Below are 20,402 nucleotides of genomic sequence, written 5' to 3' on the forward strand. Positions count from 1 at the left end.
ATCCTGAAAAGGATGTATCCTATTTCTCCTTTTAGACTTGCATTGTTCTGTTGGCTGCCCGCCTTGAGAAAGCTGGTGCAATGATTCCACAAGTCCTCGTCAATTGTTTATATGTGTGCAAATGCAAGCACACTTTCGTACATACACTCTTGGCCTAGATAAAGGGTTTGAAAGGTTCTACACGAGATAGTAGGAGCTCTTAATTAACCATGTGACACTTTTTGGCTTCAGCCACAGTGGTGGATCAAACATCTTAGCCATTCGGACAAGTTACCTGTAAGCTGGCTTAAATCCCATTTGGGCATTTTATGAACACTTACAGATGCAGGAAAGGTGTTACCACTGAACTGTAGGCAGTATATTCTAAGGGAAATGCTGCAACTGAGCCCAGCATCTACTCATTTACGCAAAACAATACTTTTCTTTATAAGTTGCCCTATTTCCTACAAGTAGGAAGGCAGTGAACTGGAGAATGGCCCAACCTCACCCAGATTTTTTTTTTTTTCTTTTTTTTGGGGGGCAGGGAGGGGTCGAGGGGTGGCGGTAGGTAGGGTGGTTGGGGTTTTTTGTTGTTGGTTTGGTCTGGTTCTGGTAAGATATGGATTAATCTCTTCAGAGGCCATTCCAAACAAGCACATAGGAGAGACGGAATTAAATAGAAAAGCTATTGAAAGCAAAGTAATCCAAGCTGAAGTGGGAAAAGGGCACTGTTAGTATACATTACCACCTTCTCAACTTCAGAAAAAGGACTTGGTAGTTCAGCTGGTTCTTCTGATCAATGTGCTTCAGTAATAAGACAGGCTGTCATAAGGGCTATGAGGAATAAGATGAAAAATAGGTAGTGGAATCATTTGTTTATCCAAATTTAGAATATTGTGTATAGTCCTGCCTAGTAACTTACATGACTCCAGAAGAACTACAGAAGACATCTGGGAAGGACAAAAGAACAAGAAGCTTTGTTCTCTTTGTCTCATAAGAAAAGATTGTAGAGATACTCAGTACAAATTGAATATAAAAGAGAAATACCGTAAGAAAAAAAGAAAAGTGAATGAAGGGTATAAATGCGCAGAATGGACAGCTAATTTGTTTGTTTATTCATTTATTTTAGCCACCAGAAGAAATTTATTCAGCAGGGGAAGCTCTTTTACTTCACTTTCACACTGATGATACGATCAACAAGAAAGGATTTCATATACGATACAGAAGTATAAAATACCCAGATAGTGTGCGCACCAAAAAATAACACAAGAACCTCTATGCCAGAGAAGGAGAGTGAGAAAGAAAGAACACACAGTGGAAGGGAAGGAAGGCATGTCTTTTTTTTTAAACTAAAGTTATTAGCACAAATGTTTTATATGAGTTCAGTTGAAATGACGACTTGTAAGACCAGAGACTGAAATAAAATTTAAAAAAAAAATCACCTTTCGCAGTGGAATAGACAAGATGATGATGTGCGGGATCCATACTTGACTGTCTCTGCAAAGCTTGTGAAAGGACTTTGCATGCAGGGAGAATATAAAAGCTTTTGTTCATGGTTTGACATTTGTCATAGATGTGTGCAGATTCAATCAGTTACATTCAGGGGAAGTGACCCTGCAGACTGTTCTTCCTTCTGATGATTGTATGGTGTCCAGGAGGAAAAAAAACCTCTTTCAGGTCACACTCTCAAAATACTGTCCTTATATCTAGTCGCTTTGACTTTGTATCCTGCATACGTTGTGTACAAGGACTTGAAAGAAGATATGAAGTGGGAAGGTCTTCCTGCATTGTTCTGTATTTTTTACAAATTCGTCTGTCATATCAGGTTATCAGTGTTTTGAAACTGGAAAATCCTCCTTCTGAAACATAACTGATCTTTAGAGTATTTTGTTTTACTAATGACTGAAAAGTCTGAACTGTTACATCGGTCCTCACTAGTTGACCAATCACTAGTTGACTGAATTTAAACAGTGTAAGCATCTGAAAATGTTTGTTTTACTGGCTAAGTAAGCTATCTCTGATGATGTGCTCTTATTTTGCACTGAACATAGAAACCGACTGAGATGAAAACCCGTCCCCAATCAAAATCTGTATCCATGAGAAACAGAAATAGTCAACGATCATTGGAAACTCCTCCTACTGAATTTGTTTTTAGCAGTACATTTGGAACCACTACTAAGCTTTATTTCTTCGGACCTCTTTGTGAATTAGCTAATGTCTGGTTTAGCTAATCCGAAATGAAGCTGCAGTAGTATCCCAAAGAGTTTTTTTCTTTCCTGGGAGTAAGAGTATCTGTGATGGCAAAAAAAGCAAATCAAAACAACAGACCCAGGATTTGTTTATTATCAAGAGTTAATTCCTATGGTGCTATTCCATGAACATTAAAAACAAAAACAAACCGAGAAGTTTTAGACTTTTGAGCCAACAGCTTGCAGATCATGAATGTCTCACTACGCCTGGCTGCATCTGGAGAAGGAAGGCTTTACTGCTCCAAGGGAGAGCGGGTTGCAACGGCAGTGCTAGTCCTGTGGAACAACTACTCCTATTGCCTTAGAATCCTCGCACACAGTCAGACAGATCTTCCTGTAGATACACCTCTAATTTGATAAGTGATTCGACGACTTGGACATCTTAGCGTACGCTAACAAAGGGATCTTCAAGTGAAAGCCCCATCTGCAGAGCAAGATCATCTGCTGTAAATACAGTGACCTGCTTTCGATGTAGAGATATGTTACGTTTAGAACTGAGATATTCTATGTGCTTTAGGCCATACATGGCTTTAGTCATAATGTATATGCATTATGTAAGTATTGTATGAATGAGTGCTCCAGGGGAGTGAGAGGTATTGTGTGGGTGAAAACTGAATTGTTTCTTTATGTGCCAAGTTCTGTCAGGACCCTGTTTGACTGTAGCAACTTTTCTTTAAAGGCTTCATAGACAGATAACAAGGACTTCTAGTTGGCAAGAATCAAGTTTAAACGAAGTATTATGTTTCACTTAACAGAAATATTATTTTGATATCCTTTGATGTAAGTTGCTACTCAGATTAGCTTAGTTTCTGTTACCTTACTATGAACATACGTTGGCACTAATAAATCTGATCTTTTTTTATAAAAATAAAACCCAAACGTCTGTATAGGTGTCTTTGGTTGTTTCAACAGTACTATGGCTGCTCATAGACTACCGTTTTCCTTTCCAGACAGCTTATATGTGTGACGTTCGAAACCTGCACAATTTCTGTATTTTTATAATGCTGCTCCGCTGTCCTTTTGGTTCCTTTTTCAGGGTGTTTGCACAAGAAGTTAACTGCAAAGATTTTCTCCAAGGTCTTTTACCACAAAATTCAGGCAGAAATATTACTATAGTTAAAAGGAAAGAAAAAGTATTCTTAACCTTCATACATACTTTATCAGCCAGGCGGAATGCCAGAGCTTGAATTCTGAGAGGAAAAGCTAATAGCAGTAGTGTCTCCCTGGCACGGGTAGTCAAAAAGGAGTTGGGAAAGTCTGAGGCTGGGAGCAGGAGCAAATTTTCATCTTATCTTTTTTTCCACTTTTCTGTTCCAGTCTCCTCTTAATATTATTTCCCTTCTGTTTGCTAAACAAAATATTTTAAGTCTTCCTTTTCCATAAAGTTGGCTTTTTTATTCCCCTCAACCAGAAGGTTGAGTCAAGATTTTTTGTTTTAATGTTTTTTTTATTGTTGTTGATTCATACAGGCCACTGTGTATAAATCCTACTGTCCTATGTTAAATAGTGCAACCAGAGTAGTTGGGGAAGAAGTTTAGACTGGGCAAGCTGAGGGCAAAACCACCGTATAGTGTATTTCCAAAACCCTGTGGAAGGTGCTTCTTTGCAGTCATATCAAAGTATCACTTTTGATCACAGTATATCTGGATTATTTCATGTGGCATATGTAGAAGTCAGAAGAGAGTTGCCATAACTTTGAATACAAAGTTTAATTTTATTTCTCTAATTGCTTATTCCTTTGTAGATCCCATATGCTTAAGAGTGGTGAAAATGAAGAAGGTATTTTTAATTATTATCTTGATGATAAATAGACCATATGGATCATATCTTTGCATTGGCCACGATCCTAGTCAATCCCTCATGCTGCTTTCAGGTGCTATTAAAAATGTAGTTATTTCCAGGTCCTAGGTGCTTTTCCCTGATGTAATGAAAATCACATATTCGGTGCACTCCTCATTTAATGAAATTATGCCTTATAAATAGCCTAACAATATGAAAACACTGAAAAAATCATTTATGCTGATGAATTTGTGAATAGCAATGTGGGTTATCCCAAAAAATCTTTGAAATGGGGAAATTTGTTCACAACATTGATTGAAGATCTTGTCTACTGAGTTGTCAAAAAAGCAAGACACAAAATCCAATGGGCTGGAGATCCGCCTTTGAGAGCTAGTTACAATGCATCTACTGGCAACACTTCCAGCAAGGTGAAGATGATACTTCCTTATTCCGCATCCTATTTGATACAAACATTCTTGACTGTGGGTAAGCTGCTGGATTCAAATGAATTTTCCTGTAGTGTTTTCTTTGCATCTACATAAATATCTTCTGACGTGTGCTGAATATTATTCTTTAATGTTGTTACATTCAGCATAAAGTGTTAAGCTGATGGAATATGCTGGATCTGTGTGGCTGACTGGCTCTTGAAGAATTTAAGCCTGTAGTAGACCCAATTTAAAAAAAAAAAAAAGGAAAACAAAAAGAATAAAAATAATCAGTGAAAGTCAATTAAAACGGCTGACCGACACAATAGCTGTGAAAGTCTAGCTGAAGTGAACAAAGCAAGGTAGGTGTATACACAGCAGATATTCTGTTCTTTGCTGGCCCTTTGTTATAATCTGCAACTTATTTGAGTAATCTTGCCTTGCTCTGAGACTCATGAAACAGCGAGTGGACCTAAATATGGGTGAGAGCCAGATCAGATCCTTAACATAGTATTGCAGCATTACTTTTTTCATTTAAAACAGATTCCTTTTAAACCACTGTGAAAAATTAGATTAATTGGGTGGAAGCTTTATCCACCTGGGGAATCAGTTTTGCAATTTTGCTGTGTTGCCAGAGGTGCAAGTGGCACACCTAATTTTTTATAATGGAGGAAATTGTTGTTGACCTCACAGGTTGTGTGCTGCACTAACTAGGCTACAGCTATATGCTGCACCACCATGAAGCGTGGGCGCTGCTCAGGCACACTGGAACTTTCTTTTATAATTAAATGTTTCTGCTCTGCCAAAATTTACAGAACTTGGAGTTTAGGGACCTGACATGTGTATGAAATTTTAAGAAAGTATTCATTCTTAAAATAAACCATACCAATAACCAGGTGGTTACAGAGGTGATTTTTTCTGTGATTCAGGTCTTAAATTGGGTTCAAATGAGAAAAAGGAAGAGAGAGATTTTATCGCAGTAACGTATGTGATCATACAGATTGGTACAAACTTATCTAAGGACTTGCTCTTATTTTGATTTTATCATTGGTTGTTATGATTCAATTATAAATTGATCAGTCAAAAAAAGAAAGAGGAGCAAGAACAAACAAAATGCCTAGAAAAGGGATATTGCAGATGCGACTACCTGACATTAAAAAAAAAAAAAGATGTAGTCTCCAAAGTCAGCACTGTTGCTGATATATTAATTTTTCAATGCATCCTTCATATTCATTAAAAATGCTTTATGCCGTATTGCTTTCACTTACCTGAAGGAAGAGTTAAATGATTAATTACATTGGTTAGTGAATTTTTCAAGCAGAGAACTGAAGACAACCTAAGGAATGACTTGCTTTTGGTTCCTAATGATGCATATCTTGAGTAACTACCTGTTTGTGAGAGGGAGTAACACTGGTCTATAGCTTTTACAGGTTGGGTTTTTTCCTCTCTAGCACTCTCAAGTTTTACAGCTCTAAGCTCAATATTTGGGGCAATGTTTTATGTTATTCCTCATGATCTCATCAACTAATATAAATAACAGGCAGCTTCTTAATAAAATTGTTTCATGGAATTGGGGTGAATGAAGTCAGATTATAACAAAAAGAACAAAGGAAAATGCATTTTGCAAGCTATTCCTTGTTAGCAAATGTTCTCATTTCCACTGGTTTATTATTCTAAGTTCACAAAGTAAGCAAGCTGTAGCAGTTGCAAAAAATATATTGGGTTATCAGTAAGAGGAAACATTAGCAAGGTTTGGGTGTCTCTGTTTTGATCCCACTTCTGCAATTGTTTTCTGTCATGTTTTTTACTTGTAACCTACCAAATCCCATCCTAATCCAAGATTAAGTGATATGACATATATATGTATAAAAGTAAGGTTGGTTTTGTTTTTTTTTTCCTTCAATGACCTTCCAATGTAGTAATTCTTCCTGTGTTGGTGGGATTCCTGGAAAGGTTCATTGACTTACATATGTTAGAAAGTGTTTACTATGCAGTAGCAGCTTCTGAAATATGAGTAATACTAATAACCATTAGGAATATAAAGTCTTTTAGAGCATGCTTGATGACCTTTCTCTCCCTCCACGGTAATGCTAGAATTGGTGCTTTCTAGACACATGTCAGGTAAGTGGCCACACAATGAAATAAAATGAAGGGAAGTTGCCGCTGGAGCTTGTGCTGACAAACAAAGAAGGACGCATTGGGGATGTGAATATTGGGGGTAGCCTTGGCTGCAGTGACCATGAGACGGTGGATTTCAGGATCCTGCTTGGAAGAAGCAGGGCAAGAAGTAGAATTACAACCCTGGAATTCAGGAGAGCTGACTTTGGCCTCTTCGAACATCTACTTGGAGGAATCCTATGGGTTAAAGGCTCTAGAAGGAAGGGGGGTGCAAGAGATCTGGTTCATATTCAAGCACCGCTTCCTCCAAACTCAAGATCTGTGCGTCCCAGGCAGCAAGAAATCAAGCAAAGGAGGCAGGAGATCTGCATGGGGGAGCAAGGAGCTTCTGCGAATATTCAAATGGAAGAAGAAAGTTTACAGAATGTGGAAAAAGGGACTGGTCACTTGGGAAGAATATAGGAACGTTGTCAGAGTATGCAGGGATGCAAGAGAAAGGCTAAGACCCACTTGGAATTAAACCTGGCAAGGGATGTCAAGAACAATAAGAAGGGCTTCTTCAAGTACATCAGTAGCAAAAGGAAAACTAGGGAAAATGTGGGCCCGCTGCTGAATGTGGTAAGTACCCGGGTGAGAGAGGATGCAGAGAAGGCAAAGTTACTGAATGCAACTTTTGCTACAGTCCTTACTGCTAAGGCTGGCCCTCAGGAATCCCAGACCCTGGAGGTAAGAAAGAGAGTCTGGAGGAAAGAAGACTCTCCCTTGATCAAGGAGGATGGGGTTAGAGATCATTTAGGCAAACTCAACACACACAAATCCATGGGCCCTGATGGGATGCACACGAGTGCTGAGGGAGCTGGCAGATGTTATTGCAAAGCCACTCTCCATCATCTTTGAAAGGTCAAGAACAGGAGAGGTGCCTGAGGACCGGAGGAAAGCCAATGTCACACGAGTCTTCATAAAGGGCAAGGAGTACCTGGGAAACTAAAGGCCAGTCAGCCTCACCTCCATCCATGGAAAGGTGATGGAACAGCTCATTCTGGTTGTCATCTCTAAGCCTGTAGAGGAAAAGAAGGTTATTTGGAGTGGTTAACATGGATTCACTGAGGGAAAATCATGCTTGACCAGCCTGTGCAAACCTCATGAAGTTCAACAAGGTCAAGTGCAAGGTCCTGCATGTGGGCTGGGGCAATCCCATGCACAAATACAGGCTGGGTGGGGAATGGATTGAGAACAGCTCTGAGGAGATGGACATGGGGGTGTTGGTTGATGAGAAACTCAATATGAGCCGGCAACGTGCACTCGCAGCCCAGAAAGCCAACCATATCCTGGGCTGCATCAAAAGAAGCATGGCCAGCAGGTCAAGGGATGTGATTCTGACCTTCTACTCTGCTCTAGTGAGACCCCGGCTGGAGTATTGTGTTCAGCTCTGGAGCCCTCAATGTAAGAAGGACACGGACACGTTAGTGGGGGTCCAGAGGAGGGTCACGAAGATAATCAGAGGGCTGTAGCACCTCTCATATGAAGAGAGAGTTCAGCCTGGAGAAGAGAGACTCCGGGGAGACCTTATAGCAGCTCCCCAGTATCCGAAGGGGAGCCTACAAGAAAGCTGCAGAGGGACTTTTTACAAGGGCATGTAGTGATAGGATGAGGGACATTTTGGCTCTCACACAGCATGATTCCTACAAAGGAGAGTGAAATTGTTTAGAGCACATTACACGAATATATGTAGGAGTAAAAGAATTAATCTGAACAATAAAATATTTAAGTTGAGTGACAGGAGACCTTTTCAGTGTTAGAGAAGGAATAGTCTCCCAGGGATGATAGCCCCATCTCTCAAATATCAGGAGCTATATTGTATAGAACGTTGCCTAATGGAGCAGGAGCAATACCTAAAGGTGTCTTTCAATTACAAAACTCCATGCTCAAATCTGTGCAAAACATTTGCTACCTGATCAATGAATTTAATAGTAATAAAGATACACTTTGGTAATTGAAAGAACTGAAGCTAGTGAAGACAAAAGCACTTCTAGTACTATAGCTAGAAAACAATAATGATCTACATCTACAAGCTGGATATTTCTAGTCGAAATTCTAAAGTAGAATATTAAAATACAGGTGGTGCTGCCAGTTGTTGAGATGCCTTTACTAAGCTGGTGTTCTGAAGAATTACATGCTGATTTCTTTGAGACATCTTGGGATATTAATATGCTTGCCTTTTTTATATTCTTGCCCTCTCTTTGGATGATCACGACACAATTTTCATCAGTAAAATCCTTAAGCTTGGCTATGCTGTGTAAGAAGCCCATATGGAGGTGACAATATTAGCCATTGATGTAATTAGTTACTTCTCGTTGTTATGATGTCAGCAAAGGCAGTGATATTGGGAAGACACTGAATAAAACATCTTTGGAATATTTCTAGATAATCACAGTAGTAAATAAATTTTGACTTTTCAATGTGAATCTTCCTTGGGATTGCTGCATCATTGACACAATATTTTTTAATGTGCATTTTAGAAAAGACAAATCCTGAATTTTCTTGGTCAGTTTGACTTGGAGCATAATAATATTTTAGTGTTTTTTACTGAGTTTACAACTGTTTAAAGATGGGCTCTTCAGTTTTATTGTGAAAAGGATTTTAATTTTTATGCTATAAAGGAGGATCTTAACAACTGGGAAATTTAGTAAGTACTAAATGAGCTTAGTGTGTGGTAACCTACCATAATGTCTGTTAATGATGAGGGAGGCAGGCAGGGAGGGGCAACTCTTAGTATTGTTTGCAGAAAATCTGGCTCATAAATTCTCTATTGCTAACGGCATGTTTGTGTTATGTTTACATATAGGCACAATGAAGCTTTGTGGAGAATGTCTTACAATACTTTTATCCTCCTCACATTTGCCTGTGAAAATGTAGTTCAACGTGATGAAATCTTTGAGTTGAATGTTATAAATTAAATGCCATAAGGTATCGAATACTTTTATCTAGTCACAATTCAAAATGTCCATCAAGAATTTGCTATTCTTCACTTGAACACAAAATTTTCCACAGCACTTTTATCTTAAAAAATATTTAAAAATTGTTGATGTTTTAACAATTTTTTTTTTGTATTTTTACTGCGCCATTAAATTTACATTTTGCTAATTTTGCTGTCTGTAGAATCTTGCACTTAGACATCGCAAACTTTTCTAAACAACAAATATTTCACCTTTGAGGACAGCTCGGGTGCTAACTTCAATTTAGTAAAACAGATGGCAAAGACTTCAAGGCATACATGGTATCAGTCATTAAACAAAGTGGTTGCAAGCTGCAAGCCTTTATTGAGATATAGTGCTGTTGGGAAGTGAAGGAAACTTTCAATACTTGTTTTTAGGGTTATCTTTAATTTAAACGAAGAACGTGTATGGGAATTGCAAGTAGAACTGAAGGAATGCTAGATCCTAGGGGGCGGGGAGTGATGTTAAATGCCAGGTCTCTGAGGCAATTTTCAGATAAGATAGTTTCTGGTGTGCAGTAATACCTAGAGGAGCATTTCAGGGAACCTAGTGAAAATATTTATTCTAATAAGAAGAGCGTTATGAATAAAACCCAGACTGAGAGACTTTGATTTTGTTTTATTTTAGGATGGGCATTATTTGTGCTTTAAATAATTTTGGAAAGGCAAACTCAGTAGCCTCTCATTCATAGGTCTGTCAAACCAATATCAAGAAAGACTTGGAATCATGTCATTAGTGACAGAAGTACAAACATTATTAGCAAAATGAATGGCATGGTAAGTGCAGAATGCTGAATATATATTTGCAAATATAGTTAGAATATACATCAGGGAAGATACAAGGACTTCCTACTTCTTGCTTGTAGATTTATCACAAAATGGCAATTCAGAGATTCAATGGTCAGTCAATAACTTGTCCATACGCTGATTTTACTCTGGAATTCATCCATATTACAGCTGTTCAGAATTCACAAGAAAACAAATACATAATGTGTACCGATTAGTGTTATAGGTGTCCATTTCCTCAAGTCACCAGGAAAAGAAAAGAGAATATTCCTTTGAAATACTACAGAGTACTTTTTAGGTCTGTTTATCTGTAAAAAAACCCAGGCTATACTTGTCCATACCATGAGTTTATACCCCTAAAGAAACTCCAAGTAAAAATAATATAATAAGAATAGCAGTGTGAGAACACAGGTCTGTGCTCTGCCTGGTGGGTGCTGCGGTCCACGCTGTGCCCGTGGTGGCTACAGGCTGTAGGGATGGGAACAAAAGGAGGATGGGCCAGATGTACCATGGCAGGCAGCTGCAACACCCTCTGGGAGCCTGAACCTCCTAGGGCCAGGCTGGAAGGCAAAGGGCCTTAGATGTGCACCGTGCATTAAGCCATCCAGGCACCTTCTCTTCCCCGCCTTGTATGGGAAGGTCCTTGGCCCTAGGGTGTCCTCGGCCTTCCTGAACAGACTATTAGACAGGAAACGTGATTAGTTCTCCCCCTGAAAAGACAGTTGGCAATTTCTCTGTGCGTTGGTTTTTACCCAAGGAACTTAGATTGGTTGGTGTATTTGGTGGGTATCACTGAGAACAATAAAGAAAATATTTAGAAATTTAAGTTGGATTAAATTGGTTTACGTTATACTGGGGATTACAGAACCAAAATCAACTGGTAACAAAAAGACCTGGCAGAAGTAAGATTATACATGTGAAATTGCTTCTCTTCCTTTTCCTGAGCACAGCGTATATTCCATTGACTGTGGGAAGCCACTTATTCACTATTTTAATCTAAAATCTGAAAACAAATGGCCTTGCAAAAGCAAGTTGGAAAAAAACAAGTTTTATGTCTCTAACCTTCCACTGCTAAAAATTATTTGGAATTTTCACCATGTGTCTTCATAAGGAATTCCTGAGTCTGAAAATGTCTACATAAGAATTCAAACTGTGGAGCAGAACTGCTGAGGGAGAACAGAAAAATGGAAAGGTCGTGATTAAATATGGTGGTGTTATTGCTTCTGCAGACAAGAGGAAACCTTTATTTTTTATTTTTACTTTTGCTCGTGATCTTAATGTCTATAAGATTGCAGAAAATATCCCAAATGTGTCCTTTTAAATCCCTTCATCTGGGTGAAGCTGTTGAATGAAGAACAGCTGTTTGCATCCTAAGTGAGATGGATTGTTTCAAGAGAAAAAATAGTCTCTGGAAATAGTGTTCAAACGAAAAATGTACGCTATTGCCAACATCCTCAGTGCTTGATCTCTCTCCAAAAAGGAGGGCTATAGTTGCCTGTTACGGCACTTCATTAAAAATTTTGTTCTGATACAAGTCACCTGAGGAATACTTCAGAAATGTGTTGTTCAGTTTCCTACTTCATTTATTCAAATTTGTAAGAAATACACTGGAAATCAGACATGAGTTCATAGCAAAATTTATGGTAAAATAACATCAGAACTGCATAATGAAACGGATCCCTGGCATGAATAGTAGGGTTCTGAAAGAGAGCTACAGTTACCTTGCTTGCTTTGTATTTTGTCATATTTCTTGACTGAATTAGACCCCTTCCCAGAAAATTATTTATCGTGACGCTTTTAAAACTTGGTTTCATCTTTCCCGCTGGAAATTTGTTTTGAGCAAAATATCTTTTCTAGACAGTTGTAATTAACTGCTCTTAAGTAGACATCAGGAATGGAGAGACTTTGTTTATAGTCATTTCTGGTGAATTTTAGTGAGTAGCATGGCATGGGTATCGACATTGTTTCTTTTGATTATTCCCTGATGGACACTGAAATAAATTGTGAGTGCTTTGAAGAGGTTATGTTGGATTGACTGAATATGAATGAGTTTTACGCTGGTCAGCTGACTTCTCATGTTTCATTAACATGTAGAAATTTCCATTCTGTTCATACAGGTCTGAAATATATTTCAGTTCAAGGGTACCTCACCAGCTAATATTTCTTTCTCTAGCACGGCCCTGCCTTTGCAAACACAGTAGTATGGGTTGCAAATGGGCAATCCCACAAGCTTGTTTGTAGAACAAAGTCTCAGATAGATAATATGAAGATGCTAGAATGCCATTGTATGATCTATCTCAATGTACTTTCAATGTTTTCTTCCTCACTTTCATCGTGCCCTGCCTTGAGGGTCAGTATTAACTGAGATTGTTGTTTTTCTTGAAGATGGGGGAGGACAATTTTTACTAGGCTTTTCAGTTCAAGAACTCAGACTTCTTTGGCTTTGGATCATAGCACAAGACCTGACTGCCTAGCTTGACTTTTTCTAATAGTTGATATTAGCAAGAAGGAGAAAATTTCTTATGAGGAAACATTTTATTTTAAAGCTAAAATTAAGTGATATTAACTGCTATTTTAAATCCACTTAAAGTTAATAGATATAAAAAAAAATATTATTTTAAACTCATTCAACAAGTACAACATGTTATAAACATGCCAATCTGTCCCCTGTGGAATTTAATGGGTAATTTAAGCTGACTAAAGCTATATGAATATAATTAGATGTACACTTTCAATATTCGTTTGTGCCTAGCTCAGTATTATCTTTTTTTTAAGAAATAAATTTTTCTGGGGTAACTTTGTACTTCGTCGGTTGTTTACTTCAGTTTAATTCTGAGAACTCTTTCATGTTTCTGCCAACATAGGCTGTATTTTGAACATGGAGATTGTCCACTTTCTCTACTGAGTTCTGCCTTCATGCTCTTTGGTCTGGAGTTCCTACCTCCAGACTAGTGATAGAAAATGGGTATATATTGAACATTACCCACTTAAATAGAGCATGCTTGGGCCAAAGGGGATCTCTACTGAGACAAACATTCTTCTGGGCAAACTGCTGAATCAAACTGTATATCTTGATGTGCAGAGTATTCGATTTCCAGAGAGTGACTAGAAAGAAGCAAAAAGGAAATAAAGAACAGGATTAAAAAAGAGGATCTTTCACAGGGTTTCTGTAAGAAAAAGAGAATCATACCAAACCTAGAAACAGAAAATTATTACAGGAGTGAGAGAACTGTAGCAATTCCAGAATGAAAGAGAAGATAAAGGACCTATAGTTTCATAATATGGCACTTTTGAGTTGTAAAGAACACGTGAATGGTAGGATAACTGAGGCTGAGAAAAGTATGAAGATGTTTTATTGTTTTGACTAGATCTACATGCAACCAAGGAACCAGAACAGTTAAATCATGACCAGAAAGACAGCAGAGTACATCATCTTCAAATGCTGCGTACCTCTGTCTCTGTCGAAGAGCCTGGCTGTTGCCAGAGTCTGGAAGGAATAGCTCCAGTGCCAGAGGACTGACAAAGTCAGGTTATGAGGAATAATTATGAAATTCTGCACCAAGGGAGCGTTCCAGGGAAACTGGAGATGGAAATGGTGGTTGTGGCTGGGCACTTCACAAAGACTGCAGTGCCATTTATAGCGGGAATAGCGTTTCATTGAGGTTTCTTTAAATGACAGGAATTCTGTTCTTTTCCCATTGTTTCTGATGAGGCTGTCATTGTATATCACCTTTCTGTAACTGCTTTTGGCTCAGACGGGTGGGTGAATGGCAAAGCCTGCCAGATTTAAAACAAACTTTATCATCACATTTTTCTTCCTGTACAGATGGATTTAGTTCTTTCTACCTTATTTTATGAAGTCTACAGACTACTGCACTCTTCTCATGGTCTGTGCCAGGACCATGTGTCATTCATTTGGGAGCACGTGATCAGCATGGTTAAGTTCTAGTCTGATTTATATAACTGATGATTGCTATTAATGAGCATGGGATTTTTACTGTATACCATAGCAGGGCCTAATAGCCATATCCACAGTCAACCTTTGTTTTTCCAAGGTCTGTTTTTCGTCCTACAACCCTATCCAAAATACCTGTAATGTGACAAAAAATCAAAAAAAGAGATAATATTAAGACATTAATTAAAACTGAAAAAGAATTGTTCTCATAAGTAAAGTCATGATTATTTTAAATAACTTCTTACTGTGTGCCACAAATATGTAAATAACAAAGATACAGCATTTTATGCTGAAATATTATTACCTTTTACTTCTTTATGTGATGCAATTAACCCAATCATCATGTGGATCATGTGGAATTTTGAACTTTTTGCCATTCCTCCGTAGGACAAATCTTGCCTAAAAATAGACAGACATGCATACAAATGGGACAATGTGATCGTTGGGAAATCTATGGCACTAAGAAATGCAACAATACTTTCCATTGGATTTCCATATTTGCCATATCTACTATAAAAGAAATCAACAGTAGCTTTCCTTTGGAATTTACTTTGAGAAATAGCTAACTTGAAACTGCTTTATGCACTTTCTTACCACTCCACATTGTCTTTCAAGCTGCTGTCAGAAGAAAAAAGAATTATGCTCGTATGTACGCAGAAAAATCTAAATGAATAAACAAGTATTCATGTGTTTTTGGAGGGGTAGGGTTTTTTTTCATTTTATTTCCGAGTGAGCAAATTTTCAGGAATATTTCCTTTGATTTTCAGTGTTTAAGCCTATCAGTTCACTTCTTCAATTCCCCCAAACACTGTTTATCCATTAGTGTCAACAGAAGCAAAAATGAAATATTTCTTCTACTGGCAGTCAATCTACCTTTTCTCCAAATTTATTTAAATACAGTTTTCAAAGATGACATATTTTTATCTGAAGTATTTTCTAATCTGAATTTGGAGCATGTTGTGATTTAGTAATTTACTTTTATCCTATCTTGAATATTTATTTAATCTGAAGATTTATTACTATTATTCCTTTTATTCTTAAGCTTGCACTTCACTTGGACTGCAAAAAGCCCTTCTGTTTTTCTCATTTCCTCTAAATTCAAAGATAGTCCATATTTCTTAGAACTCTAGTTCCTTATTTATCTGCCTGTCAATCATCGTGTCTCTTGGGACCACTAAGAAATCAGGTCTTTTTAGTTCTCTGTATAGCTGAAGTAATGAAGTTCTCCTCTGGGGTTGTGCAGGTCAGAATTTGACCCTTGCAGTTTATCACCCAACATCCTTCCGGAATTAAAGGACTTTAGCACCATTTATCTACTTATTTTTAACACCTAGATCAAAGCCAATATAAGACATCTCTGAAATCTAGCATAACCTTTAAGTCCTAAAGGAAAAAAGATGGCAAGTCATTTGAAAGGAAGCACTTATAAATACATTAGTAGACACGAAGTAAAAGATATTCTTAACCGAGACAATAATCTTTCTTTTGTTTAAAGGAGCTGTTCCTCTCCTGTATCCCATCCCTCTTCAATTCCTTAAATAAGCTTTTAAAGGAGTGTTATTGACTACATGTGGACAGTATGCTGAAGTGGTCTTGAGGCTTTTGGGATGCGGAAGAATAAGGGTTAGCAGGGTAGGATTGTTTGAAGTCCTCCATCATTAATGAGGAAGTGAGAAGTTGTCATTACATAGTTGCAACGGGTTGGACGTAGTTGTTCAAATGTCGCCTTTGTCTACTGGCTACCTTGCTGTAATTATTTTTCTGAGAAGTGAGTGGAGCTTATATCATGTTGGATGCAATAAGTGGATGGGGTTGATGCAGCCTTGAGCTTCCCTTCTCTTTCTGTGTTACTGTTGTGGGACCACACAAAGTGCAAAATGAAGCAAGACTTGATGTGATTTGGCTACTGGGCATTGCTTCAGTTTCTTGCTGCCTTTCTGCACCTGGCACATATACAAATCATATATTCCTATACTATATCTATTCTTTAGTCTCAGCAACATGTCAGGGAAGGCAGTAGAAGGTACAAACCCCTACCCTTTCTCTAAATCAACACTTATAGCAACATATTTGGAAATAAGGAGGAGAAAGTCATGTCCCAGTGACGGAAGGATTTGAATGGCCGTATGGTAAGGACCCAAAGGGTTGTTTCTCACAAGAGAAAACTGTTTGAGGGAGATTGTATTTATCTTCCACCTGGGGTAGTAGCTGTGCAGCTTAACCCATGTAGCGAATTATCAACTTCAGTCAAAACCTTTTACCAAAAGAAAGTAAAAGCCAACATTGCTTCTGTGGTCCAGGCCTCTGACCTGAGCATGATGCTCCAAGGTAAGGAATTTTAATATCTAGAGGGATTTATGATTGTATCTTACCTATATTTGCTTTAACGTGCCGGGATAATGAATTTGTACTAGTGAATTGTGATTTTTCTATCATGTAAAGTAGTAGGTGGAGTGAATTGTCTGCTGCTTTCCAGGTATTGTTAGTCCAGTGTGAAAATACAGCCTTTTTTCTTTAGGAATACATTGTGGGGTTGGTGCCCAGTATGGAAAGAGGAATTTTTGTCCCCACATTCCTGCTTGGGAGAAATTACTCCCTTTTCCTCTGGTGAGGAAGATGGTGAGACCTCAAATGGATTAACCCTCATTTTAATGTCGTTTTCCCCTTGTCCTTTGGGCTCTAATGACTGCAGGAAGGAGGTCCCCAACTCTTTTTGTCGGTAGCCTGTGGGGCTGCTTCTGCTCTGATGTATTTGGATGAATATGAAAGAAAGAGAGAGAGGCTATCGTGGATCACATCCCCACAGGAAGAGGCAAATCAGTTACAAGACTCAAGGACACCAGTTACTGAGCTAAACATCTGTTTACACCTACACACAAAGCAGCAATCTTGACTCATGTTCATACAGGGGCAGGGTGGGAAGACAGTTGATGATTTTCTCCTGGAGTATGAGATGAACAAATACAACTAGTGTTCTGCCTAGATGTTCTGTTTGGAGGTGGGGAGAGAGAGGGGAAAAGTCTTGCCAGGAAGAAAAGAGTTATTTAAAGCAAGGATTAAGCTGTTCATGAGTGTTCCTCATTCTGAAAGAATCAAGAATTTCAGCGCAGATAAACTTTCCTGCTCTGTTACTGTGTCCTTATGCAAAGTGCTCCTGCCATCCTAGTGAAGCACTCTCCAACTCTTTCTAGTATCTTCCCTCCTTTAATGCCTCAAAGCATCCCACACTACTACTCATTAAAGGGAAATCCATTTCAGAAACTGCTTTTGTTTTTTGGCCTTACTACTAGGCAAGGTGAAAATGAGGAAGAGAGATCTTTTACTGATCAGATTGGTAAACAGGATTATTAAGGTCTAATTAGGATTATTTTCCTCTGGATGGGTTGATGACCGCAATTGCAGACCTGTTATAAAGAGCAAATATTAATACACCAATAGCTGTTGCTCTTGTTTCAGCTGTAGGCTGTGCTCAGAGTATAAAAACTCACTGTTTGCTTTTACAAAGCACTCAAGTAACTTCTGTAATGACAGACTATGCAAATCTTCTCCCTACCAGTGCACTCTGCTAACAAGAATTGCTCTTTTGACGTGCCGCCCCTCAAAGTGAATACAAGTGTTCATATCACCTTCACATTCTGCAACATAATGACAGGCAATATCACTGTGTGCTTCTTGACCAGGGAATCCAAAACACAACCAGCAACATCTGGGCAGTGTAATCTAATGAGCCCTAATTCCAGTACAATGCTTCAAAATAGGTGGCCAGCCTGCTGTACTTGTGTCCGTAAGTTCCTGCATCCTTCCTCAGATTAGTTCAGGGACCTGCAAATAAGGTAGGTCATCCTGAAATCCCCAAATTTCTGCTTTAGCTTTTTCATTCTCATCTTCTCTCCTGCTTCATGAAACCAACCTTTAAGAGGCAACGTTTCTGGAAGTGGCTGTCTTTCCTTCTGTTTTGTGACAGCAGTACTGTGCATCAGCCCTTTCACAGGAGCCCATCTTCCTGGGGCTGCAACGTACATGCAGTGCTTTGGCAATCAGACAACGTTTATTGTGTTCCCCATGATGATTCAAGTCAGTGAGCATATATTTAGTAGAGAGGCTCATATTTTGTGGCTTTTTGATGCAAGGCACAAGAGACATCCTCTGTATGTAAATGCCATATGTGCCTTGAAAACCTGTTCTTAAAACAGTAATAAAAATTTGTTGCATGTGGACCATACCCAAGGAATTAGTGAAGGCAACTAAGTAAAATGAGTTCACGTGTGCTGATCAGCAGACTCCATATATGAAATTACCACGTTCCAATCTCCATGGAAATTGTTTTTGGGAAGCCTATCTAAGGAAAATGTTCTGGTTACCTACGTATGGCAAAGAAATTCAGAACCGCTGAGCAAAAGATTTTCGGCTAGGTCATCTTCACAGAATATGGCCATAAACACAGCATGGCTACAAATCAGGTTGGTCAACAGCCACCAAAAGAGCAATGCCACCATCTAATGTGCTCCTTATTCATGTTCAGAAGGCCACAAGGCTTGCTGCTCTTTTATAGCTAGAAGTGGCCATCAGTCAGGACCCAGACTCCATCATATCCACTAATGATTTGCATTTCTCATGCCTACGAGGTAGAAAGCAAACTGGCTGGGAGAGAGAAAGCTTCAGGAGGACAGTAGGCCTTGGTTTGTTGCTCTGACGCCCTTGATTTTCTTCCTGACAACGGGCTATTTTTCTGTTAGGCCTGCAATATTGCAGTTAGATACCTGAGCAGCGGCTGAACCTTGTGACTGACACTCTTACTGTGACTGCAGGCATATTTTCTTGCCCATCACAATGCTATTGTAAAGTCAACCAGCAAAACAAGACATCCTTGCAAAGTGGCAGCTGCAATGACTGGGACTGCTAATCTGGACTTTCCATGTATGGGTTAATAGCTCATCCAGCAAATTGCACACCACTGCGCCTTCTGCCCTTATTTGTCTCTTGCTGTTAGAATTTCACCTGAGCATATATATATATATATATATATAAAATAAATAGTCTCAAGAAAGAGGCTATTAGTGCAGAAATACATCAATACTCGCTCAGCTACACACTTTTTAAAAGCGTGTATCTCAAAACTCGTTTGTTTGCTTTTTCCTTAGCACACTTATTTTTGAGAGGTTATCTGTTAGTTTTTCATCCATACTATTTACATGAAGAAGACAAAGAAATGTCAACAAAAATATGCCTTCTACGAACAGGTAACTAAAACTTTAATTCTGGAAGGGTTTCTATTTTTTGCTTTCTATCAATTTTGTTCGATTGTCTCTTCTCTCCAAGAAAGGGGAAGGATGCTCAAAAACTTTCCAAGTAACTGAGTACTAAACTGAACTTTTTCTTGCAGGCTTCCGGATCTAGTGTAGTGAAGTGTTGGCCCAGATCATTGCAGAAGGGTTACACCACCTAGCACATACAACTTTTTTTAACCAGTGTGGCCTCACCTTATCTGTCTATTCTGAACTTTAATTTGGAATGATTTTTCACAACTCTGTTCTGTGTTTAAGGAAGAATTGTACTGGGGTGCAAAAATAGTGGAATTCAGGAAGGGATTCATACTTAGTGGATTGTATGCCAGCATCTCAATACCATAGGCTGTATGAGCCAAATAGATGAAGAAAGACTCACTATTGACTTACAGTTACATTCCAAGAAATAATATTTACATCTTCCAAACACTTACTTTTACCCTTTTTTTTTTTTTTTTTTTGCTGGTAGACTTTTATTGTTTTATAAAATGCAGTTGTTAAGAGAGGTCACCAATCTTGCATAAATTGTTTTGTGGTGGTGTGGATTTTGTGTGTTAAGTCTAAACTAGACTTTAATAAAGCGACTTTACTATTAGTTCTGTAGACACAAATTTGTGATTTGTGAGTCACTCCCAGAGATCATCCATGATGTTAGAGGAAAACCTTTCTGTAAATGATTAATTCTAGAATAGATAAATGCACTGTATTTAAATGGAAATCTTAGGTGGGATTTAGGCCCTCCATGGTAGTAATACTGGTCTCCCTCTTGTTCTCAATGGAAGCAGTATGAATTTTGCTATTGAATCTGTGGAAAAGATTTAACTCAAGGTG

At 38.5% G+C, this 20,402-nt stretch overlaps 1 protein-coding gene across 2 annotated transcripts in view; it reads left to right on the plus strand.

The window, feature by feature from the left end:
• TLL1 (tolloid like 1) overlaps window positions 1-1,295 on the plus strand; it is a 140,933-nt gene extending 139,638 nt beyond the window's left edge. For both annotated transcript variants that reach the window (XM_082482562.1, XM_082482561.1), the window contains one exon: window positions 1,109-1,295. In XM_082482562.1, the coding sequence (XP_082338688.1) occupies window positions 1,109-1,243 (135 nt within the window). In that variant the 3' untranslated portion in view covers window positions 1,244-1,295. The remainder of the gene's footprint in view (window positions 1-1,108) is intronic.
• Window positions 1,296-20,402: the final 19,107 nt, after the last annotated feature.

This window comes from Vanellus vanellus, assembly GCF_965231255.1.
Source record: "Vanellus vanellus genome assembly, chromosome: 4".
In the NCBI taxonomy this organism is placed as follows: Eukaryota; Metazoa; Chordata; class Aves; order Charadriiformes; family Charadriidae; genus Vanellus; species Vanellus vanellus.